Source organism: Simochromis diagramma, unplaced genomic scaffold, assembly GCF_900408965.1.
Source record: "Simochromis diagramma unplaced genomic scaffold, fSimDia1.1 OVJJ01000284.1, whole genome shotgun sequence".
Taxonomy (NCBI): Eukaryota; Metazoa; Chordata; class Actinopteri; order Cichliformes; family Cichlidae; genus Simochromis; species Simochromis diagramma.
The window spans coordinates 3513756-3539758 of NW_024386871.1; the positions used below are offsets into that span (position 1 = coordinate 3513756).

A 26003-nucleotide genomic window follows, 5' to 3' on the forward strand; every position below is an offset into this window, starting at 1 on the left:
CGCAACGCGGAAGCGACGAACGAGAAAAGGGCGAATCCACGTCACTGAGGTGTCATATTGGCGTCAGTGCAACACAAGGTGCTACCTATCCCAGATATTTTCATTCATGTAGGTTATAATAACTCGTATGACCACAAAGCGAAGGTTTATCCATCTGTTTGTGCGCCGGAGGGGGGCCTCGGTGGAGACTCCGGGATTCCTCTGAAGGTAAAATACGCACATTTGTGTGTTTGTCCGCTACCTGCTAGCCAGCCTGACCGGAACCACCGGACGGAGCCTGCCGCTGTATTTCCTCCGGACACCGCTGACCATTGCGGAGTAGAGAAAGCGATTCCCACTGCTTTACCGATTCAGCGTCGTGGTGGCGATTAGCGCCAGCACTTCAGTGTCCCGGTTTCGGTTAGCTAGTCGGGATTTAAGGCTTCAGAGCGTTGTTGACGTTTTCGGTTTGACAGTTGTCGGCGCCCCGCTGAGGACCTGCTGGCTTCATTCATTTACATCCACAATTCTTATCTTAATGCAAATAATTTACAATCAGAAGCAGCTGCAGGCTGATTCACGGGCACAATAATAAATGAGCAGGGTCCTCTGAGCAGTTGTGAGAAGTGCAGGTTAAACTGTAACTACAGACGCTGAGGCCCATTCATTGTTGTGATTTTGAGCCCATCATCATCATCATCAGCAGATCTAAGAAGCATGTAATTCAGCAGAAGCTTAAGGACCACAGCATTCATTGCTGGAGCTCATGAAAGCAGTTGTGAAATGCCTCCTGTGGCCTCAGGGTTATCTAACATCGCTGCTTCACGTTAATAGAAGCCTTATTATTGTGCGTGGTTGGCACACAGCGATGGTCTGTGTTGGCAGATGGAAAAATGCTTATTTTGGCATGATGTGCAGCACTGTTTACAACAGTATTTTGTGATCATGGCTCCAGTGATCCCGGTGCAGTGTATCACACTCCTATAAAAATGTATGTAATAGAGTGTAAGTGTGTTGCGGCTGAACTGCTGGATATTACAGGGTTATTAAAGTGTTAGAAGTTGCTTGTGAGTGACAGTTATAACATCATTCTGTTGCTGTTCATTCAGTCGATCTGTTTGCTCACATATTACTTCTATGCTTCATTAATCCTTCAAGTTTCCTGTATGTATCCTGTTTGTCTCTAATTTTACTTCTGCTGTGATTTAAAAAAAACGTAGTTGCTTTTAAGAACCATCCATATGCTTATTTGAGTTTGCATTCTATCCATGATACGCTCACAGGTCTTCCCTATTTAAACATGTATTGTCCAAATATCAGGCTGACGTTTATATAACAAGTTGCTTAGTTTATGTTAGGATATGTTTGCAGACTGCACTTTACTAATCTTCCATTCACTCTAGCAATGGTGACGGATTACAGTTCTCAGTTCCATTCATGGTTAAATTGGCATCCTATCGCTTAAGATTGTTTTTTTGTTTTCTCCACATGCCCTGGCTTGTGGGAAAGAGGTGTGTGCGTTTATTAAATATCATCAACACAGACAGTCAGAAGTAGCTAGATGAGATAGACTGATAAAAGACTAGTTATAACCTTGGCTGTATAACTAGATTATTTGTAATGTAGCACTATAGCTTGTAGTTCAAATCCAGTAGTATTTATGTTTTTCAGCATGGAGGTGTTTGCTAAAAAATATGGGAATGTTTTTCTTTGATAACACTGTCTACAGCAGCATTGCAGCCTGCTTACTCCTTCTATGAAAACACACGCTTTTCAAATAGCACTCCTTCCCTGCAATCTTTCATTACATTGAATAGAAGAGTATGGTTTGCATTAACTCTAACATGTGGTTATGGTTTTGAAAATTATCGCACCCAGAACCTGTTTTATAGGCAACACCCATTTTTCACACCCTATACACACCTATTATTTCAAACCGATGATCATGTCCAGTATCAGTGTAAAATTCCTCTGAGATGGGAGGGTGTCTTTGTGGCATTGTCTGCTGATTGTTGTAGGGTGTGTCGATAAGATGCCAAAAACCACAGAGCGCTGCATGAGTAAAGTTCTTCATTCTGTTTTGGTTTATTTGAGGATTGTGATTTTAATGCATCACTATTGTTACATGGAGTGAAGGCCACAATGACAGAAAACGTACCCTATCATGTGTTTAATTTGGGAAAACTAGAGCTGGAGATCTAGAAACGTGCTTAGAAATCTTTCTTCTCCAATTCAAGTAATTCTTGATTTAAGTGAACATCTAAGCGGACAGTTATATAGAAGCAACGCCAGCTCACAGCAAAACGAACACTTTGCATTCAGCTCAGCAGCTCTGAGACTAATTGCAAAGCAAAGGGGAACTCAGATTAGGTGAAGTTTTGCTTCCTTTTTTGTAGGTAGCCTCGCTTCATGAGCAGTTACTGATGAGTTTAGTCAAATGCCTGAGTGTCTGTTAGCTCTTTTGAGCCTATAATGTAATTTGTGTTAGATTATAGATGACAGCATGATTATAATAAAACAATGCTTCCAAAGGTAGTATTGAGTGAGTGTATATTTGACATTTTCAGCCCCTGTAAAGTCTGACAACAGGTTGTTTGCCCTTATTGTTAAATGAGAGAGGCGTTCTCAATCTGATTTAATCTGTCTAATTGGTTGTCTTAATCGGTTAGCCCAGAGTACTATGACCAGGTCAAATGGCTGTGTGGTGGGTTGAAAATCTAAAGCTACTAAACTGTTGGCTAATCTGAAAAGGAAGCGTTTGATACGGCTGGTGACCGCTCTGTCTCGACTTGCACGAACAGCTAGATGTGATCGAGGACAGACCCTAGCCTAATACGTGTATGATGAGTTGTTTTGCGTGTGATATTAACGCCGTTGTTTGGCAGTACTATTTATTGACTTCCTCTCTCTCTTCCTTTTCCGTTTTATACATTGCATTGAGTTAAATTGTAATTTAAACTTTGCATCACATTTAGAATATGAGAACATTTACTTTCAGGTAGGTGACACTAATAATACACCACTTCAGAGTGGAGAGTGTTAATGTAAGCTTATTAGGCAGAGATTGAAAACAAAACACTTCAGGAGCTCTTAGAGAGGTCGGCTCTTCAATAGTACCGGGACTGCATAGTCACTGTTACGCTTACTGAGTGCAAAAAAACAATGACAGGAGTATTTGCTCAAATGAAAGCCTTCCTTTATGACTCAAAAAGGGGAACTTTAGTCAGTTCCTACTAGCAGTGGGGCATTGTGTTTACTCAGAGACTCTCTTTGTAAGGTCATGTGAGGAACATTGTTGTAGGCTGACGCTCTAATTTTGTATTCTCAACAGCCAGTGCAGGTGAGAGGGTGAGCTATAGGCCAGGAAGTTATGGTTGGCCATGAGTTGTACTGGTGCTGTTATATTTTTTTTTCCAAAATTCTGGTCTTTCCTATTTTGTTCTTTTCCATGTTGTGCTTTCAATCAGTGGCTGATTTATTAGTGCTTGTGAAAGCTACATAGTAGTTTATAATGTATGGATAATCTGCACCACTGCAAACACTTAGAGGCTCAGCGCGTAAAATCTATAAATCCATTACTGAATTCTTTTAGGGGCATTTTTCCCCTTTATTTAATAGTGAGAGGAGAAAGACCAGGGGAACACACACACAGTGAACCACTAAAGAGCCACAGGTCATTTCAACCATATTGCGTATGGCTGAAGGTGATACTGGACGTCATTTCCTTACCCCTCCTAATTCAAGTGCAGAATCCTAGCTATGGTGGTCAATGTAGGATAAACAATTAAGTGAAGCTTGCTTCTGTGATACCGAGGTGAGCTTTGAGGATACGCTGAACTTTTCTGTTGTTAAGCGCAGAAAAACCTCTGTTAGCTGCTGTTAGCATCTGTTAGCTGCTGTTAGCATCTGTTAGCTGCTGTTAGTCTCTGTTAATGAAACATTTTTTAAAGTTGATCTAGCATTGTTGGACTCAGATACTTAGTGGATAAAGTCTCGTATAATGTGGGAACGTAATTAAATTGTTTATTAGAAGGAAAGTGTATATTTATGAGTACAACATTCTTTTTTCTATCAAATGACCTTAAAAAATGAACTTAGCGTACCTGTAAATAACTGTGCTAAGATTTGATCTTTTTCTAGTACATCCATACAAAAAAAAAACCCCGAATGAGCGCTTAGGATATTTTGTAACTCTCTCTTCTTCACTTCCTTCCATTCTGTGTTTGTCTGGCTCTCCCCTTGGGTTAGGTCTGTCTGCACAATTTAGTTGTCAAGTAAATGTTAATTGTAATGTGTGACATGTTAAACAGAAATCAACCCTCCAGGTCTCATAGCAGATCTAATAATAGTCACGTAAAAACTTTCTTTACATGCACTTCCAAGTGAAAATGACGTTTTGGGGCAATAAAGAGCCTTTTTTACTGTTTGATCTTATGAAATATGAGATGTATCAGAGCAGCAGTTTTTTTGTGAGACACGCCAGATGACCTTAAAATAGGGATGCGCTAAAAGTGAAGTTCTCGGCTAGTATTGATGTCTTTAAAAAAACAATTTGTCCAGTAGCCGATGCCAAAACAGATGTTATTTTTTGGTTTTCTTGTTAGTTTAATCCACTTTTGTGCTAGAGAGAAACAAAGAAATTCTCATTATAAAAAAATAATTGAACTATTTTAAAGTCTTTCACCCGTTCATCCCTCCTGTCTTCAGACATTTAGCAAGCCCCGAATTGATGTGGCTCAACAGATGAACATCGACTGCTGCTAGCGCTGAATGTTATCTGACAGGCTGATGACAGACAAAAAGGCCTTTTACACCCAGAATACCTGCTTTACCGAATGAAAAATACTGCCTCTCATTCTGTGAGATCTCACACCTTTGTGAGAGTGTTAGAGCCGTCTTTGTTCACATGTACTGATGTACAATAAACAGAAGTACACTTCAGCTAAGCCCCTTCAGTATGCTGGGTGTATTCAGACTTGACAACCACTTTATTTGTATGGAATAAATGTGAAATGAGATTCTGTTTTTGCCTCTTTTGAGCTCTTTTGAGGCAGGTGTTTGATTAAATTTTTCCATTAGAGAAAGTTCACACATAGACAGTAGGAGAAATGGTGTAAACAACACTGTTTTGGTTTAAGGAGTCATTTCACATGCCCAATTTGGGAAAAATCTCTTAAGTATGACACTTTTTCCATATCAGAATGGGTAAAGATGCAGCAGGAACTTTAAGAGTGGGAAATGTGAGCAGTTTGTGCAGTTAAACTCCATTTTTGAAAAATAAAATTGTGCTCCAAGGGTTAATGGACCGGACTTTGAGAGTTCTTAGCCACATAAGGGTTTGGCACCAGAGAAGAAGTGGTGTATACCATGCAGTATTCAGGAGTTGATGAATGGTTTATTTATTAAATGTTTCTGTCTGCTTGTTCTCTCAGAGTGGCCCACTGCCTCAGCTTTTAAATGGGTGAATCAGGCTCACGGCGATCAACTCTTGTTTCCCGCCTGCCAATCTTCCGCCGCAGCAGCAGCAAGAGGCAGGAGTCCCTTCCCTCCTCTCCATCTTCAGGCGGAGTGGGAAATGGCGTCCACACCTCCTCGCCTTCCAGCACCAACTCCAGCTCCGGCAGCACCGGGAAACGGCGGAGCCTGTTCCGCACGCCGTCTCTCAGCTTCGCAAGTAAACGGAACAGCGATCCACGTGTCCAGCCTATCAACCTCAACCTCACGCCGCCGCTGACACAGGGCACCGATGCCAACGGAAATAATCAGCAGGCAATAAGCACGTCGGTGTCAACGGGGTTCAGCGATGGCGGCGGACGGCCCAAGTCACGCCACTCATTTGGATTTGGCAGCCACAAGCAAAAGAAAATCACACGCTCTCAGACTGAGGACTTTGACAAGGCTTCATCATCGTCCTCTACGACCAATCGAAATGTGTTCATCAACTGCATCAGCAGCTCGGGAACCAATGAGGGCGATGACTCCGGGATCCTCGATGACTACAGTGGCGGCAGTAACAACAACAGACGGTCATCACGCCAGAAGAAACAGCTGCTTCCGAAGTCTTTCTCAGCTCACCAACGCTTCTCCCGGACATCTGATCATCACAGGCCCCCTGAAGTGAAGCTGGAGCCTCCCAGCACCACCGCTACCATCACTCCAGGGGCAGGAGGGCTCACCCCAGGATCCTGGCCTGGTGAACTTGGTGCTGGTGGTGAGAGCTCACTCCAGTCCCCTATGATATCAGAGGATCGAACCACAGCGATCACTCCTTCCGAGTTCATTCCAATCACTGAAGACTCTGTATCTGAAGTAGATGCGCTGCCAGCTCCGAGCCCCGGATCGGGTTCAGCACCAGAACCGGCCTCTACACCAGGGGTAGATACGGAAGCTGCTCCAACCGATCATCCACCTGTTCCAGAAAACTTCAGCGTGGCTGTCTCTACCTCCCAGGTATCATGTTTGTTTTGTTGAAGAAGGTTTAAAATCAAATGGGGTTAACCAGTATAGACTAACAATGAGTTTAATAACACATAACAGCTTTTATGATAAAAACGCACCACATTTAAATACTAAGTAATCGGTCTGCATGTAACCAAATAGACTTAAAAAGATCAAAAAATGTTAGGGCTTCAGGAATACAGCTGCAGTTGCCGTTAAATGCAAAAACAAGAACAAGCACAAAGGACGAGTATTTGTGACCACTGTTTGGAGTGTGTGAAATATGGAATAAAAGTTGAGCACCGGGCATAAAAAATCCTTTTATTGAAAGAGCTTAGGCATGAAAAAGAAGACTAGTGCATGTCTGAATTCTGCCCTTCGCATTTCACACCTTTACGCTCACAACTTTTCCTCCTTCAAGCATTTATTCAGAGATATTATTCTGTTTTACTGCCAGCTGAGGGAACTTCAAAAAATGAAACCATTCACTTTCCTTTATGGCTTTAGAGTAGTAAAGACTGCATTATTTTGCCGTCTAAACATGTGCACTTTGGTGCATGAGAACACAAACATCCACCTTTTAAATGCTAGCTGAAGGGCGATCTTCTGTATGTAAACTGTTAGCTTTTTGCTTCATTATCTTGCCAGTGAGAAATTTGAACTTTGCACATACTAAATAAAATGCCTTCTCCTCAGGTTTTCTTCACTCCTGCCCAATCAAGCACTGAAAAACCCTTACTCCCGGACACCAGCACAGCCAACAACACGGACTATGAAACTGCCGTTTCCGTCTCGGAGCCTGAGACGGCCGTACCCTGCCTACCTCTGCGGGAACAGTCACTGGAGGAGAGGAAGGAGAGGGAGGAGGAAAGGAAGGAAGCGAGGAAAGAGTTGTCAGCAGAGAAGAGGGAGGACTTGGACTTAGAGAGGAAGACAGGTTACCACACAGAGACCACAAGTGAGAGCGAGGCGTGCGTCGTACGCAGTGAGGGCTGCCACTCTAACCCTGAGCAGTCCGAGAGGAGGGCAAGAACCACGCGATCTTTTCAAGAAAGAGGAAGCTTCTGCGGCTGCCATGAACCCAGACCCTCTCACTTGAGGAAACCACACACAGGTATCAAATTCAAGCAAATGCTTGCATGTAAATAACATATTTACATGCAAAGCCAAAGCCACGGGCATACAAATGTATACAGCCTATGTGGTCAGTGTGAGTCATAGAGCTGGGCTGATCCCATGATGTAAGAAACACACACCAAGAAAAAAATGTACACACGTTATGTTTGCTGGAAACTAAGCCTTTAACTTCACACATACACTTTGTTCACTTTGACACTTTCATTGTCTTGTACTTCTTTCCACACTTTATGACTTAAACACACAGATTCACTGTACTGACTTGAACAGATAAGGCATTTCCAAAACACCAGTGTAGGGTTTGGCAATAAAAGGCTCAAAATGATATTACAACATTTTAAGGGAACTTACGATCATGATTTTGATGACAGTTTAGAAGATATAGAGAAAAAACTACTGAACAACATTTTATCTGTAATTGCAGCGGCAGAGAGCAGCATTTATTACTGCAAAGAAAATGAGGGCATTTTCTATCCTCCTTTTCCAGCGAGTTACTGTCAGTGATGACAGACTACATAATTGAAAGTGTAAATCTGTTGCCACAAGGTGCCAGCAGAAGCAGCTTTACAGTGCAATAGTGGTGAGACAGCAAACCAAATCAGTAATTTCATTCCACTGTTTGCTCGTCCTGTCACACCAAGCCATGCTTGGGGGAGTCATTTGTTTACTATTGGTTGCACATGACCAGTTGCTAGTATCTCCACGTCGTGTGGATTCTGATGGTGTGTTTTGGCCTCAAGTGGCGAAACACATTTGGTACTAAATCATCATCATGAGAAGCTGACACATGGCTCTCGCTCTCAGATATGCCTGGGCTTGTCTTGTTTGGAATTGCTGTATTGATTGATATCATTGATATCATGATATGACACTCATTTCATGAAGCTTTCTACATGCTGTTCTTGAGCTAATCTGAAGGTCACATTAAGTTTGTAGCAACTGACTCTGCGCACTACGCACCTCAGCATTCACTGAGCCCACTCTGTGATTTTATGTCGCCTACCACTTTATTAGGGGTGCAACGATACACAAAATTCACGGTTCGGTTCGGTTCGATACTTTGGTGTCACGGTTCGATATTTTTTCGATACAAAAAAAATGTTCATGCCTTTTTAATTTGTCATTTATTAAAATTATAAATATATATTTTAACTCAAAAGTACAGTTTTTAAATTTAACCCTAACCCTTGTGCGTGTTTTTTATTTTGACAGCGAATGCGCACCTGCGGACCACTTATGTGCAGCCCTGGTTATTTAGCTCATCATATTGCAGCCACAGAAATTATTTTGTCCATGAAACCATAAAGCTGCACTTTCTTTTTGCCTTATAGTCTGATTTGTCATAACTTCTCCGTTTTGTGGTAAGCTTTTCTTTGGCTGTCACTTCTTCACCCCGACCTGTCTTATTTGGCTCAGCAGAACTGAAATGCTTTTACACGCTCACTCACATAAGCTCAGCGATTCTCTGCGCGATCAACCTCTCACATGTTTAAGCTGCGGGAGATTTCACTTGTCATGTTTGCATAGTAAGCTAACGATTAATAAGACGATGTCAGAGGAATTGGTGCACAAATTATCATCACTCACAGATCAGTGCTGTCGCTCTCTATACACAGTTCGCACGATTGCAAAGTGAAAGCAAAAAAACAAGCGCAAATTCAAACGCGACTTCAATATGTCACATATTGACAGTGGCTCACCGATGCCAATGACATAATTACCCAGCTACATTTCTGAAAGAATGCAAAAGCATTGACATATATTTTTCCTACAATAGCCCGACGGGCAGGGAAGAGATAGATTTTGGTAGCCCGACTGAAAAAATCGCTAGCTCCGGGACGTCGGGCTAGCGATATTGCAAGCCCTGTATCTGATTGAGGAATCACTCATCTTTGGAAAAGAGAGTTTATTACAGAGAAATGGCTCTTTCCAAAATAAAAGCTATACTATCCGCTTCTTCTGGGCTATATTCTCAGCAGCATAAGGAGAATCATGTGCTAACAGCTGTCTAAATGACTCGGCTAAAGTTAGTAGCATGCTTGTTGTTTTTGTCTTTGCACTAGGATGATGTCGGCGTAAATGTGCAGTCATATTCGTTGTGTTCCCACTAGTGCTTTCAGGTTAATCTCGTTGAAATGACCTTAACGCCACAACACGGCAAATCTCCGTTAACGAGCTACCGCCGATCGCTCCGTGCATGGGGCTAGACGGCCAACACGTTAACGAGCTAACTGCGCTAACACACTAGTTCACACCAATGTAATTGAGCATTGCATGGCACATCCAACATACTGTTTTACTTTAGTCCATGACTCGCTTACCTTCAGGGTCATACGTCACATGAAAACCAAAATAATTCCAAACGCCAGATCTGAATGTTGCAAGTAGAGCTTAACTTCTGTCTCGCTAGCTTGCCCTGCGCTCTTCCTTCTGACTATGCTGTCTGTGTTGAGCGCTCAGTGGATCTGCGCTCGACAGTGCAGCCTAGGCGGAGTAGTCGAACACAGATTCACACTTTATAATACTTTCACTTGTCGAATAATACCACTAATAGTTGACTGTCGAATACCGGAGTTGTTGCACAGGCTGGAATTCACCGAGCTCCTGAGAGCGACCCATTCTTTCACAAAGGTATTCAGAAGCAGTGTGTATGGTTAGGTGCTTGATTTGTACACCTGTGACTATAAAGGTTATTGAAACACCTGGATTCAGTTATTTGGGTGGGTGCATAAATACTTATGGCAGTATAGCATACATCATAGCAGGTCTTATTACCATCTTGTAGCCCTTACCTTTGACTCTTGCTGCTATCCTCTATCACAAATCACCCCTAACACCTTTCTCCGCCTACTCCACCCTGGCTGCACTCTTTTCTTCACCTCTGTTAAGCACCATTTGTTGCTTCGGATTTGCATGAGACAGGCGAAAGTACTTAAACTCATCTGACTTCACCCCTTCTGCTCATTGAATGGTCACTGTTACACCTGTCTCCTTCTCGTTCTCAGACGTGTATTCTAACTTTCATTCCTCCTTTCTAGAGCATACCTCCACCCCACCTGTTTCTCTTCCACCTACTACTTACTCTCAGGGGCAGTCGCAATGTCATCAAACGTTATAGTCGATAGAGAATTCTGCGCTACTACTACAAACGAGGGCTCATCAGGCCCAATCCCTGATGTAATCCTACCCCCACCTTGAACTCATCTGTCACTCCTAACATACACCTCATCACCGTCTCACTGTCCTCAAACATGTCGTGGACCCGCGTCACATACTGATGCATGCAAACATATTGAACGTGAATAATTGTCGGATTCTAAATTGTTGTTTTTCCATGAAAAAATTCATGGCAACAGTATTATTGTATTATTGGAGATGTTCATTTGTAAGTATGATCTGAACAAATTGCTGTTAATATAGTCACTGTTACGTTTTCATCAAAAAAGATCCACATTCATCTCTGCTGAAATGAGTTTGACAGTAAACATTTATTATGAAGTTAAAGTGATGCTATGCTCCTGCTACTTCAGTGTTGTTTGGTTTTATTACTTCCCTATGCGTGATTGTACAAGTGTGAATTAGAATGCCAATAAAAATCTTGAGAGTTCATTATCAAGCCTATCAAAGAGATTCTCCCAGGAAGCTGATAAGTGGAGGTGCTGTAAATTGGCATAATCGAGATTTAAAATGATATTATTCTCATGTCTCACAGCTTGTTCCCACTTGATGATTGCAGACTACAAGATGATTTGTATTGACATACGGAGCATAATGCCTTTGCATTGTTTGCTTCCAAATTGTTTGCTAATTCAAAGTTGGGAGTGAGAATGTTTCCAGACAATAAACGAATTAGGGCTGGAAATCGGCAACATGAATTTCAAATCAGATTTAAAACTCGTGTGGCTGTCAGTCCTTCTTGCAGCAGCTCAGGCAGTTAATCTGGAAAAATCCTTTCAGTATATTAAATTAGTGGCAGCTGTGGACTGACTGAAACAGTAAGTGTCACATTGAAAGTGTTTTTCTTAAATAAAGCTGATTTGTTAATGTTATTCTTAATTCACCTCCAGCTGCTGCAACACAATGCGCACTTTCTTCTTGCCAGACTTTCTCTGGTAATAACAAAAAATGCCTACAAAACGGCTCTCTTGAGCAGCTGAGTGCTCAAGAGAGGTGAAGAAGAAAGGGTTGAGCGGTTGGAGACGACTATTGGGGTGATTTGTGACAGAAGGAAGCTGCAAGAGTGAAAAGAAAAGGTTTACAAGATGGTACTGAGACCTACTATGATGTACGGTTTGGTACTTACAACAAAGACAAGAAGCCGAGTTGAAGATGCTAAGATTTTTGTTAGGACTGACTGGAATGGAAAAGAAATGAGGAACAGCTGAGGTTGAGTGGTTTAGAGACAACGTTAGAGAGGCAAGGTTTAGACAGTTGGGACATGTGCAGAGGAAGTATAGTGGATATACTGGACACAGAATGTTGAATATGGAGCTCCCAGGCAGAAGGACAAGAGAAAGACCACAGAAGCGACAGAAGAGGATGTTAGAGATCGAGTGAGATGAAAGCAGACAATCTGCTGTGGCGAGCCCTAAAGGCACCAGGCAATAGAAGAAGAAAATTTGAATCATTCAAACATGAAGTCCAGGGTTTCACTGGGAGGACTGTCTAAACTGTTTGATGAGGAATCAGAGGTCAGTTGCATACCGGCAGTACAGGCACTTTTGGCTGCTCCCTTATTTTCTTCGCCACAGCAGATGGATCCACTCGTTTGATTTGGTTCACACAATTTTATGCCAGATGCCATTTCTGATGCAGTCCTCTCTTTTATCCGGGCTTAGTGCTGGCATTATGTCGCCTTCTGACTGGATTTGTGTTTCCTCACGGTCTTGAACTGAGGATCTTTCACTTGTGAGACAAATGTGTTAACCACTGTAGCGCTAAATTGTTGTTTTGTTACCTTCACAGTTGAAACTGAAGAGACTGATAAGAAACTTGATAATCCACCAAGGTTTAGTCATGTTCAAAACGTTTCCTGTATAAAATGTGGGCATTGATACACTTTGATGATGCTCCCGATTTGCCTTTTTTTTTTTCTTCTGTTAGAAACTCTAGAAGGACTGTAACCTTGATTATTGCAACTGTTCAAGGCATGCTGTTGTGCAGTCGAAACATGGCTTGATTGAAGGACTGTCTGCAAGCGAACACGTAACATGGTATTAATGGCCTATTTTAGCAACACGCAGACACACACAGCATGTTGCAATCCCTCCTGAAGGAAAATAGCTGAATATTGATTTACACTTTGAGTTTCTGGCTTCCAGGCAGTGAGAACTACTGACAGACTATCACTGAGACAAATAAGCTCATCTGTTGACTCTACAAAAAAGGAATTTTTTGTGCAAACATTTGAACAGTCTACAATAAGGGTCCCAATGTGTTGTAACTCCATGTGTAGTTACAGATGCAATCATGGCACTTCTTCAGTGTTCTCATGTCTGCTTAGTTCTTGCATGAAGACTACCGACTTACATACCTGTTGTTTGCGCGTGTAAAGGTTCAGGTAACAGTGTGCAAGTGTAGCAAGAAATAAGGAAGGTAAAATGGCTCATACAAAGTCTTGTTTTTGTGTGTCTGTGTGTCTCCTCTTGCTTAGTGACAGGATGTGGTATTGTCTCTCTGTTTTCACTTCAATCTTCTAGGAGATCAAAATAGAGCAATTATAACAATCTTTCATTTATCTGTCTAAGGAGTATTTCCCCTGAAAACAATAAATAGCATTTGACCAAAAGCAATATTGCTGAAAAGCTTTGTAAATGGAAGATTGAATGTCGTTTAAAATGTTGAATATATAAAACATTGTGATTTAGTTTCATGAAACAAAAGCCCCTTTCTAACAGGAAATAGGGCTGACTGCATTAGGAATACAATAAAACGTGATTACATCTATGCTTGTGGAATCACTGTTATAACAATTTCACCTGAATTCATTATTTCTCTCCATCTGTCTGTCTGACTGTGTAATTCTCTTTCATTCTTTCCTCCAGCCTCACTGTGCAGCAGTGCCAGCCCCTACCACGAGGTGATGCGGATGGAAAGACGTCTGCGCTCCTCGTCCGAGGGGGCTGGTGGTCCTCGTATCCATGGAAACCACAGAGAAGCCCCTGGCATGGAGGGATGTGGTCTGCTCAAACACAGAAACGACTCCTCATCGTCTAAACTCGGGAGCCTGGTAGGTCTTAAGCTTTCTGTGTTTGTTTGTGTGTTTATTCGACAGCAGTGCCCTTTGATGATTATGTCATCAGTAGTTGTTTGTGCACATTTGCGGTAAACTATTTTTTATTTATATATATATTTTACATCAGCTAGTCATATATTTTTGTGAGGTTATAATACATAATAAAGCACAAAAGTGTAACGAAAAAAAAAGTTAAAAATATATTAATTTGTGTGTGTGTGTTTCTGCATATTTAAAGCACTTTTGTGCTTTATTATTTGTGTGGTATTGTGTTGCTTTATATCATGCATATGTACTCATTTGTGTTGAGGTGCCTACGGGAGTTTTGCCTTTTTGGTCAGTGATGGAGGCACTTTATTAAATGCACGCATCTCAGATGAGATATTGGCCACACCACTCTGTTGGCCCTGCTTCAAAGAAATTCTCCTCAGAAACATAGCTAACATGAAGAGGGACAAGTGATTTTATTGTGATAAATGCTGCAACAACCAATTGTGGAAACAGTGTTACAGGTATTTAAGGTGTTTTTATGCCTACGGTTTGTTTACTCTGGTATGGAGTTTGTGATTTTGTTTCTTTTCACACAGAAAATTCAAGCAAATCCAAAAGCATCACTACAAATCACGTGAACTAAATAAATACAGAAGGAGATAAAAAATGTAGTCCTTTGACCAAATTGTCAATAAGGCAACATACCAAGTGAGCTACTGGTTAATTTTGCAGGTAGTTGCTATAGTTTGTGTAGTTTGTTCATGTCTATAATGCTCTGCTGCATCCCAGAATGGGCCACATAGCTGGCTACAGGAAGGCGTTTAGCTCCAACTTTCAGCATACACACAGTAGTTGGACCGGATCAAAGTCGGATCACATTTATGCCAAAAACAAACCCCACTGGAGTTTATCTGGAACTGGACTCATACCACCTTCTCCAAAGCGTCTTGTTTTGATCCACACCTGAGTGGAATTACCACATTAACATCTGCACAAACAAACTACACTAAGGGTGGGGTATACTGGTGCTGAATAAAAGTTGTGCAGTTCTAAATGTAAAACGTTCACGCTGGCTAAAGGACCCTTAAAGAGGATACTTGTGGAAATGCTGCTGGGTTTGGTCACTTTCACTAACAACATCAAGTCATTATTAAAGTAGTGCTACGACTCTCTGACCTTACTTTTTGCCATTGCTGTGCAAACACAGCTGGTGTAAACACTGTACTGCCTGTTCATACTGGCACGCCTATACTCAGTGTACATGAAGGGTTATTTGAAATGCATTTACAGGCTTACTAGTATAGAAAGAGATTTTTTAAAAAAGTAAACCTTGTCTGGATGAAGATGGTTTGCTATTTAAAACCATGTTTTTAAATGATTACATTTAATTTCAACAATACACATAAAGATAATGAGGGGGAAAATACCCTCTTTAGTTGATTACTTGATTGTCATTTCAAGTATAAAATTGTGTCTCTTTTGAAAGGGAATAAAAAGAGAAGATGTAATTGGCCTCAATCATAGCCAACCACTAATGCAATGCCATTTAATATGTAATGTAATAAAGGATCTGGCCTAATCTCACTCAGTGCTCATGCCTCTGGCTATGCAAACACTAAATGTTCCAGCATGCCCTCAGCAATGCAGACTGTGTTTACTTTTTCAGCTTTGACTCAGAAAAAAAAGTTGTAAATTGTTGGTGTGATGGTATGTTGGTGGTGAGTAAGTGTCCTGATAATCTCAGGAAGTAACATTTTGAAATGAGACGCTGTTGAATCGACTGTAAATGAAATGGTGAATGCAGAAGTGTACACTGTAGAGGTGGAACAGTTTATTGAGGGTCACCACTTCTTGATTCTTTTTAGCGGTACTTAACCAACCGATTAGGGAAAAGTGGTTCATCAACTCACAGATTATTACTAAGGGATCTACATGCTCAGCAAAGCTGGTTGTGTCATTTAAATGATGTTCAATTGGTACCCAAATGGGGCCCAAAGTGGGACAATAAAATATCCCCCCAATTCTTGATACTAGGCAGGATGGATCCATGATTTCATGCCTCAGTTTCCTGCTCTTAAACTGACAGGAAGTGGCACCCGGAGTGGTCTTCTGCTGTTGTACATTCAGAGATGCTCTTCTGCATACCTGGCTTGTAATGAATGTTTGTCTGAGTTGCTGTTGCTTTCTTTATCAGCTAGAAGCAGTCTAGCTGATAAGAAGCCAGACGTCCTCTGACTTCTGGCATCAACAAGGCATTTGCACTCAGAGAACTGCATGCTCATTGGTTAGTTTCTCTTTTTTCGACCATTCTTTGTAAACACTATAGATAGCTGTATGGGGAATTGCCAGTAGATTAGCAGTTTCACTGTGCTGATTCTTGTCATGTCAGGTGTAGATAATGGTCTTGCAGTGTATTGCCAAATCCCTCATTGCTATGGTATTGTATCATACTATGAGGGATTGTGTGATTCCAACCCCTAATACAAGTCTTTTATACCTTACTCATTGCATCTGTCTCTGGACATGATGCACACTTCAGTAAAGATGAAGGAATGTCTTATTTCCCTTTTCTTTGTATATAAAGGGCCCGTCAGGGGCCTGAGTCATGAAGGAAAGGTACGAGCCTGGGAGTGTGTATTATGCATCACCACTGTTACCGTCATGTAAATTTGTGGGGTAGCTGTTAGGTATATACCTAAGTGTGAGCTTTCTAATTAAATACAGAACTAAACTTAGTGAGGGCATGACTGGGATACAAATGGTTTGCTTATTGTTTATACGTATACTGTTTGGATGATTATGGTGGTAATGTGTTACAGAGCCTGTGGGATACAGTGATTATGCGACGCAAAACAGAGAACGGCTGAAGGATACAATGCAAAAAACTAAAGATTTAGTTTGCAGTGACAAATGACTAATTTGTTAAATTTGCAAAGATAAACTGTGACGCGCCGCTGTGGACTGAAGCAAGCCGATGTTTGCTTGAGCCGTTTGGCGATTTCATTCCAGTAGTTATTGTTTTTTGATATCCCTCTGAGAAGCTGTGAGATATTTATTTTGTCACCATATTCGGTGTTGTTTGCTCATAAGTCTCTCAATGACAGCTGTGATAATACTGTGACAGTCTGACAATGATTACACTCAAAAGTGGCTGAAAAAAACATTCTTGGGGAATTGTCTCTTATCTCAGAGAACAAACAACTTTGAACATGGATTTTAGTTTGTAGTTTGATGGATATGTATATGGCAGAATTCACTTTACATTGGCTGTTTTACTTATGTATATCAACTATCGACAGTCTCTTGATTGCTAGACAGTGTTGTAATACAGAGTGGCTCTTGTTTTCATATTTCTCAGTCTGATTGTTGCCTTGTGCAGGCTAGATAGCATAAATGGCACTTGTATTAATCATACACAGATAAGGATTCACTTCCTCTCCAAGACAGAATTTGTAATGACCACAAGCAGACGGTTTGGTTTGGGAATGAAAAACAGAGAGGATGTTCGCACATACTGGTGTTATATGCTCTCTTGGCCCCAAGACAGCACATAAAAGCAGTACCAATTATGATATACTTGAAAGTTCAAATCAAATGATTTTCTCTGAGGCTAATGCACAATGGTTATACTGCAGAGCCCTGACAGTAATGGTTTATGGAGAAAAGATCTTGCAACTTATACGCACCAATGACTAGATGAGCCAAAATGCTGCAAAATAAACACGAATTTAAGGTGGTTTTGAAGTATGCAGTTGTCACATTTAGTGTGTAGATTGTCGTGCAGAGGACCCGAGCACAGAACGCTGCAGGCAGAGCACTAAAGGAAATGTAAAACTTTATTGTGGATTATCAGAGTCCTAAACTACAAAACTGTGGACTGTAATTCAAGAAAGTACCAGGAAACACCTGAGCAAGCGAAGGACAGCTCACACGGAGAGTCACTCAACAGGACAAAGGACATAAGGAGGACTACAGTGTATATAAACACAAGGACTGTTAGGGATAAGGGACAGGTACACACAGTCAGGGCAATCATGGGAGTCAGACACTAAGCAACATTCAAGGCAAGACAACACAGAAAACATATGCCAAATGAAACCCAAACAAGGCAAAGACACATAACTAAATGTGGACGTAAGAAGACTTGGACTAAACAAGAGGACAGATACAAGGAAACACTAGAGGACAAAGTCATAAACTTAGAAAAACAAGACAACTACACTCATGAAAATTAACAAGCTCAAAAGAGAAATTGAAATTCAACAACTAAACATTATAACAGTAATTCATCTTAATGGGCATCCAGACTCCATAAACACGAAACAGTAACCAGAATAACCAGGAAGTCGTGCTCAAGATACTGGAAATATAATAGAAAAACCAGGAGACTATAAAGAGCAGCGCTCAAGCAATACAAAACAACTGGCAATCACTGAGAACGTGATCCAAAACACCGAATCCTAACAGAGAAAATGAATACCAAGAAAACCACGAGATGACAACAGGAATCAAAAACATCTGTAACATCACAAGAAATCAAAACAAGAATCAACTGTTTAACAAAACTCAGACTTGAATATATTCACTCAGATAAGATAGACAAGTACCTGAGATCAAGGCAGCAGTAAATTATCGCATCATCATTATTATTATTATTATAAGTAAGGTTATTGTTCTTAATTAATTAGGTTTTATTTAACTGGTTGTCAGCACTTGAGAGGCTTTGGTGCGCATATTTTATTGAGACTGTTCTAATGTGTTGTTCAGTTATTGTAGTAGTAACAAAAACAACAGTAAAAAAAATGTGGTAAAACTTAACATTTAGAATTATTAAAAATTATGTTGAAACAAGCAAATCTAGTCAGCTGAATAAAAACAAGAATTAATAATGAATTTAAAAGAAAAAGTAACAAATTGCAATAGCTTTCTTTATACGTAAGTCTGACAGCTAGCTCATGAAAATTCAAATATATTCTTTATTATTTATTGCAAAATGAGAATGAGTAGTCTGTAATAATAATAATAATAATAATAATAATGATAAAAGCTATTTATATGGAAACAAACTGATCCTTGAATTAGTGCTCCATGGCAATTTCCCCTGACTGTACACGTCGCAGACCATGAAGATTTGATACTGGAAATAAATATGTCTTCACTTGTTTCACTGTAAAGAGGATCTGAAAGCTGGTCTGATCGACACTTTTTCTCTGAGAAAGCCTCGTGTCAGAGTTGAAGTTGTTTTTTGTGTTGTTAAATTTGCCTGTGAGTTCCTGCTCTGACTTGTCAAAAATGCTTGCAAACTTTCAGCTGGCCTTCCAAGATGACCTGAAATAAATCTTAACCTGCAATATGTGATATCTTCTTAATCTTCTCGGAAAGATTTCATGCTTCCGAAGTTAGCTCTGTCAGTCTAAACCACGCGTTCGGAGCGAGTTTCTTACAGCGTCAGCGGTGCAAATATCTGGATTTGTTTCTCTTATCGAATCGCCCGTTGAATATGAAAACGTTTTACTCGGGTTGCTTCGGTCTTGGACGACTGGTGTTTCTGTATTGAGTGATGGCTGTTAGAAAATGTCAAATGTCAGGTGTTAAGTTGTGAAACAAGGTTTTTTTCCCCTCAAGTAGGTGTTATTCAACGGAAGTTTCACTGGACGTTCAATCCTTCATGCCCTCAGGCGCACTGTAAACACAACTGGCTGCGAATCGTCGACTCAGACAGAAAGGAAGTCATTTTTTACTCCATAAATATCTGCAGCCATAATACCTGGCTGCAAAGCCAAATTGCTCTGCTGCGATACTAATGCATTCACCACCTTAAAGAAGTGAATAAATGTAATTTTCATAGACTGTATATGTGGTATTTTTTACAGAGTGCGAATGGAAACCTCTGGCTTTTTATGGACAGAGAATCTCTTGCTTCCTCTTATCCCTGTTTTGGATGTCATTCTGCTAGGCATTTAAGAGATGGAGCCATTTTTTGATGAGAGCAGAATCTGATATTATCTCTATTAACTCAAGGATTATACTCATTCAACTCACATTAGTGATGTAAAAAAGGTGACATCTCATGCTTGTAAAATCGTATTAACACATTTCTGTGGTTGGAGGGGCACATTAAAATGGGTAATTTTGCTTCAAATGAAGTCTGTGTGCAGTAGCATCACACAGTATGGCTCTTCATTTCTTTTCCCAATACCTTTTAGCTATTAGCTTTAATGCCTGAAATGAGGGCTTACGTGTTCAGGCGCATCACACTGAAATGCGTTCGGAGCTTTTTCTGATGTTTACTGCCCCGCCATCCAGAGGGGGAAAGGAAAGGATATAATTTTGAATGTTCATAAACACGTAACTGCTGCTTTGGAGAACATAAAGTCAACTGATTTGAAATTCAGAGGTGTGTTTAATGGTCAGGGATGCCACTGAGCTTTGAGGTTCAGATGGGAGGAGATCGATACAGAGTCGCTCGGAGGCAGTTTATGTCCAAACAACAGTGATGAGGAGTGAACAGAGATGGTTATTGGATTTTCTGATGCATTTTAATCTGTAGATGTTGTGCCAGACTGGTACTTGGTAGTTTGTGAATGCTGGTATTTCACTCTGGTTTTGGTTTGTAACTTTTTAGTGCACACAAGTTCAGGGAAGATATTTCTACCAGTACAACCAGGACAGGAATGCTACCCACTTACACTACATGTTGATGTAGAACTGCACTGACATGCAGGTTGTGATTTTCATTTGAGTCAACAGAGACCTGCTGATGATAAAAACATGTTCCCAGGGGGGTTGACATATATGAGTTTATGTAGAAGTGTCTCATAAATATTACATTAGCTGATAAATAAAGCCTATAAGTACACTTCCTGTTAGGCAGGAATACGCAGTGTTTTAATACATGTATTTGCCACACTATACTTCTGTGTGTTTTTTGCAGTGAATTTACCCATTTGTAACCATTGGATGGCAGTATTGACTTTTAAAATCCTGAACGTAAAGGAAACACATCTTACTGCGTCATTATAACCTCATAATGCCAAGAACATGGAAGCTTCTGCTGAAAGATTACAAGTGAATATCTGCTGTTAAGTGATGAAGCATGACTCACTGCGCTGCTGTGGCTATAGCTCATTTAAGAGACGAAGGATTAGGAAAATCTTATCAGTTATTTTCTGAAATTTAAAGAGTTTGTAAGAAATTTTAAAACCGTAACGTCAGTGAAGATAATGTTGATATTTCAAGGCCACCCAAGGTGGAGGGAGGTTTTCTTATTGGATTATTATTGTTGACGTTTGGACAACACTGGTTTTTACATAAGAGAATTAATTTAAACTCAGTAATCAGAAGGCACTGGCTCGTTTTTTGTCATGGGGAATAAATTCCTGTAGATTTCTAGTTGTTTTTTCCCCTTGTTTATTCATCAGCAATTTTTAGCCTGTGAAGCATGGTAAAAGCTGACAGTGGCTGCACCAAACTACAGCCTCATTGAGCACTTTCTCGCTTTCTCAAACTAAACCCTTTATTAATCGTCCCTACATAACAAGAAGAGCAATTTGTTCTCGATAGTTTGGATGTAATGATGAAGAACTAAATATCTTGTTAAATGCAAGCAGAATGGGGGAAGAAATACAGTGCACTATTAAAAAGAACTGCATTATTATCATTACTAATATTTATAACGTTTAATTTCTTCAGCTAAGTGATTCTTCTTCTGATTGTTCTGACCCACCTGGATTACTTTGATGAGAATCGTTTCATAATTTTTTGTAAAGTTGTCACATAGTAATAATTAGTATTCTGCGTTTCAGCGTTTGTTTTCAGAACCTTTTTGATTAATGACTACCTCACTGAAATCGTATCAAAACGATCTATCATAAGAACATCAGGCAAAAAATTCTCTTTTATTTTTGTTCATTTTACAAAAGCAGGAAAAAAAACCATTTTGTTATTTGTTATTTTGTATTATGTTATTGTGAGGATAATAATTAGTCGTTGCTTTATCGCTCACCTTTTCGGAGTTTATTTCATGTTTGTGTTTTTGCTCTTTCTCATCAGGATGTTCTGAACAACCTGGGTTCCTCGGAGCTGGATGAAGACGACCTCATGTTAGATCTGGATCTCTCCGATGATCAGCGACACCGACATGGTAACGTTTTTTCTGCTGTTTCCGCCATAATAAACATTTGCATATTTTGCGGTGACATTGTAGGAAATCAGTGAGAGAATTCTGCAACCATTTTTAATCTTTTTAACCAGTTCTTAGCAGATTTCACTGATGATTTTGTACATGCAAAGTTCATTTAGATAATACTTCAAAATAGCTTTTCAAGATGCCTCCTATGCAGCAGGACTTGTTTCTAGAAGAACTCTGTGTAGGGGAGTTAATGGACATGTGACTGGATGATGAACAATTGCATCACAAGTTAAAACCCTGAGATATCTTTTGGAATTAAACAAGTTCTTTTACTCTTTATGATTCATGATTTGCACTCCCATTTACTACAATGACAAAAGACTTCATTGCGACTTTTACACTTTGGTAATCCATCCAGTCTGGGGGGCCAGATTGGACCCTCTTTGAGGACAATTCTGACCCCCCAGACTCATGTTTGTAGGTTACATTACTCATGTCCTTTATATCTGTATCTCTTTTAATTAAAGGGAATATCTCCTCTCTTACCTTCCTCTCTGGTGTCATAGTCTCTCCCCTGTCTGGTTTTGCTTCAATCTTTGCCTCTCTTTTTCCTTTATTAGTACACTTCTCCCTCATCACCTTAAAGCATGAAACCAGTGTTCTCCCTGCTTCTTTCAACACGTGCTGGGACTTTGATGCGGCTGCCTCATTTACACCAATTCATCTCCTTTGTTGTTCTGGCATTTCCATCACACTTCTCCTGACATGCGTCACAGTTGAAAAGTGTCTGTCGGAGGAAAATCGTTGCTCGTGCCCTGCCACGGTGGAGCATAGGAGTGCCAAACACCCTGAACCCCAGCTTCCTCTCATACAACACATAAGAATAGTATTGCGCTGAAAAAGTGCAGTGTAACCACCAAACATACAAATCTGTTAAGAGAAACTCTGTGTGTGCTCATGTATTGGCTTTTATTGCATCCATGTCTTAAAAATGGGATTTTTCTGTTGTGAGTCAATGTTACAGTGAAATTGTTAGATTTTAACCAGCAGTGCTGTTTTTTTGCGCAGACATAACTGAGCAAAATCGAAAGCTCTTGCAGTTACTGTCTGTACTGGTTATATTTCTTATCTGTGCTTGCAAAGGTTTAGTTCGTATTAATATGCGTCAAACCAGACAGATATACATAGTTGATGTGTGGTAGAGTGCAACACACGAAGAAAATGACTCAACGAGGTAAACATAAGCTTGTGATCATACTCCATTTCTGTGTTTCATGTTGCTCAGACACAGGGACTGCAACAATGCAGCGACGGGGTGCGTTTATGTCAGCTCGACTAGCTTTGTCTCTTATCAACAGATCTATCGGTGAAATTATATGTTAATGTGAGGTTGGATTCATCTATTTCTAGGCCATATTTAAGTCCCAGATGGGCTCCTAGAATATTGCAGTTGCAGTCAAATAAAGTAAAATGCTCAGCAGCACTGAGAAGTAAAGAATACAATGGAAGCTTCAGCGCTAATAAACAGAATTTCCTATGCTTATGGGGTTTGAAGAGCATTGGGAGGCTGGGTGGTTCACTCACACAGCCAGTCAAAACACACACACACACACACACTGAAAAGATCTCTACAGGCACTGGCTGATGCAGAGCTAAGGGAGGCACCATCATTAATATACACACTAGCACACAAGCGTGCATGCTTAGTCATTAGACCTAATGGTTTGCAGACTGTAGCATGAAATTAAAGAGTTTGATGAATTGTTCTCATAAAGTCAAGGGACTAAGACTCTGTGCTGGCATTAGAAGAGTAAGGTTCTTCCACAAACTCAAATTACAGGAACTCATTTAAACACACCGTAACAGACATTCACGCAGAATACACAATACAGACACGCGCAGATCCATGCACAGGTTCATATAAAGATGTATGCAGACACACAGACGTACACAATTTGATGCACACCCATCTCACAATCCCTTACACCCACGCACTCATCGGTACTCCTCATTTTGACCTCTCTCAGGTGGCTTGTTGAAGCCGTTATTAAAAAGCAAGCAGTTTCACAGCAATTTATGGCCCACAGGGCTCTGCGTTCTCACTCCTATGGTGACTCATGCCCTGTGGAATCACACAGGGACAGTGTGAGAGACAGAGACCTTTGCAAAGACATAAAGAAATACCAAATCTTGGCTTTATATCCAACTTTTATTTCACTGTCTTTTATATTGGCCTGTTAAATGTGCCATTGAATATTTAGGCATAATTGTAAAGAAACACAAAAAACAACAACTGATGGTATGATGATCCCAACGGATCACTGCTGAATTTTAATAACATCTTTGATCCAAGTTTTATAGCTCTAATTCATCTCAAAAGAAGATTTAAACAGAGAGCTGTGAATTCTTCTTAGGCTAACATATGTTGTCAGTCAGATTGTCACCTGGGGTTAGAGAAAACTTGAATTCATTACATGTCTGTTTGGTTGTGTGCACAGTGTCCAGAGAAGACTCCAGCCAGTCTCTAGCTTCCTGTCTGAACCTGCTGCCCTCACCTTTGGACCCATCTGGAGATCGCGTTTTGGGAAAAGAAAATATTCAGAGGTAATAAATACGTGGTTTTATTGTAGTGCTTTTCTGTGCTTTGTGTTATACATATGTTTATAGGGACTGTCTTAAAAATTCTTAAGTCCATTTAGTGTAATTTTATAAAGAGCAGAGTTGTTTGGCTTCTTAAAAAAAGGGGAAAACAGCAGCTAGTTTTTAAAACACATGGGCCACTTTATTAGGTATACCCATTCTTTTACTCTTTAACAGAAATATCTAATTAGTCAATCACATGGCAGCAACTCAATATACTTAAGCATGTAGGCATCCAGACCTGTTGGAAGTTCAAAAACAGCATCAGAATGGGGAAGAAAGGTGACTTTGAATGTGACATGGTTGTTGGGCTGGTCTGAGTATTTCAGCAACTTAGAATTTACCATATCTGAGATTTACAGAAAATGGTCCAACAAAGACAAAATATCCAATGAATGGGAGTTTTCTGGGTGAAAATGACTTGCTGATGCCAGAGGAGAAAGGCCAGACTGCTTCAAGTTGATAGCAAGTCAACAGTAAGTTAAACAATCACGTGTGTCAACCAAAGTGTGCAGAAGAGCATCTCTGAGTGCACAGCCCTGAAGCACATGGGCTGCAGTGGCAGAAGATCAGTCAGCTAAGAACAGGAAGCTGAGGCTACATTGTACACACGCTCAACAAAATTGGACAATAGAAGATCCAACCAGTGTTGCCTGGTCTAAAGAGTCTTGAGTTCTGCTGCTAATTGGATGCTAGGTTCAAAATTTGGTGTAAACAACATGAAAACGTGAATCCATCCTGCTCAATATCAACGATTTAGGCTGATGGTGATGATGTAATGATGTTGGGGCCCCGTTGTACCACTTGAGCCCCATTTAAACTCCATAGCCTTCCTTGCTGACCACGTCCCTTTATGACCACAGTGTAGCTATCTTCTGATGGGTACTTTAAGTAACATAACAGGCCATGTCACAAAGATTACATCATTTCAAACTCTTGTTCCTTTAACAATGGATTCATCAGACTCAAACGGCCTCCACAGTCAACTCATTCCAAATAATGGACCAAAATATCTGAGGAGTGTTTCTATTACCTTGTTGAATCTGTGCCATGAAGAATTAAGGCAGTTCTGAAAGCAAAAGGGTCTCCAACAAAGGGATGGCAAGGTGTAACCAATGAAGTGGCCAGTGAGTGTATTATTACCCTGAACAATGCACGCTGAAGTAAGGTGAGGACACTTTTGAAATAAAAAATAATACCACAGTGTTACTGTTCTGCAACGACCTGTAAGTGCAGTACACAAAAGTAAAAATATGCCCAAATCATCAGTGAGTGAGTCAAGTTATTGGAGGTGAACTTGCACACAGTTTTTTAAAGGTATTCGGAAGGTAGAATGTTCCCAGCACCTTAGAGAACTTGTCAAAATTCTCTTTCTCACTTTCTGTTAACATGTCTGTTAATGAAATCCCGGTCTCACTTGGATGTTTTTTAAACCAGGACTATATCGGACTG

The 26003-nt window shown here is 40.4% G+C and overlaps 1 protein-coding gene across 7 annotated transcripts in view; it reads left to right on the forward strand.

Annotated features, from left to right (window-relative positions):
- ccser1 (coiled-coil serine-rich protein 1) overlaps positions 1-26003 on the forward strand; it is a 122602-nt gene continuing 96599 nt past the window's right edge. For 3 of the 7 annotated variants that reach the window (XM_040031710.1, XM_040031709.1, XM_040031711.1), the window contains exons 1-6: positions 6-207; positions 5412-6429; positions 7114-7531; positions 13599-13783; positions 21833-21923; positions 24410-24515. In XM_040031710.1, the coding sequence (XP_039887644.1) occupies positions 5437-6429; positions 7114-7531; positions 13599-13783; positions 21833-21923; positions 24410-24515 (1793 nt within the window). In that variant the 5' untranslated portion in view covers positions 6-207; positions 5412-5436. Of the gene's footprint in view, positions 208-5411; positions 6430-7113; positions 7532-13598; positions 13784-21832; positions 21924-24409; positions 24516-26003 lie in introns of all 7 variants that reach the window. The other 4 variants (XM_040031707.1, XM_040031708.1, XM_040031705.1 and 1 more) reach the window with 3 other exon arrangements.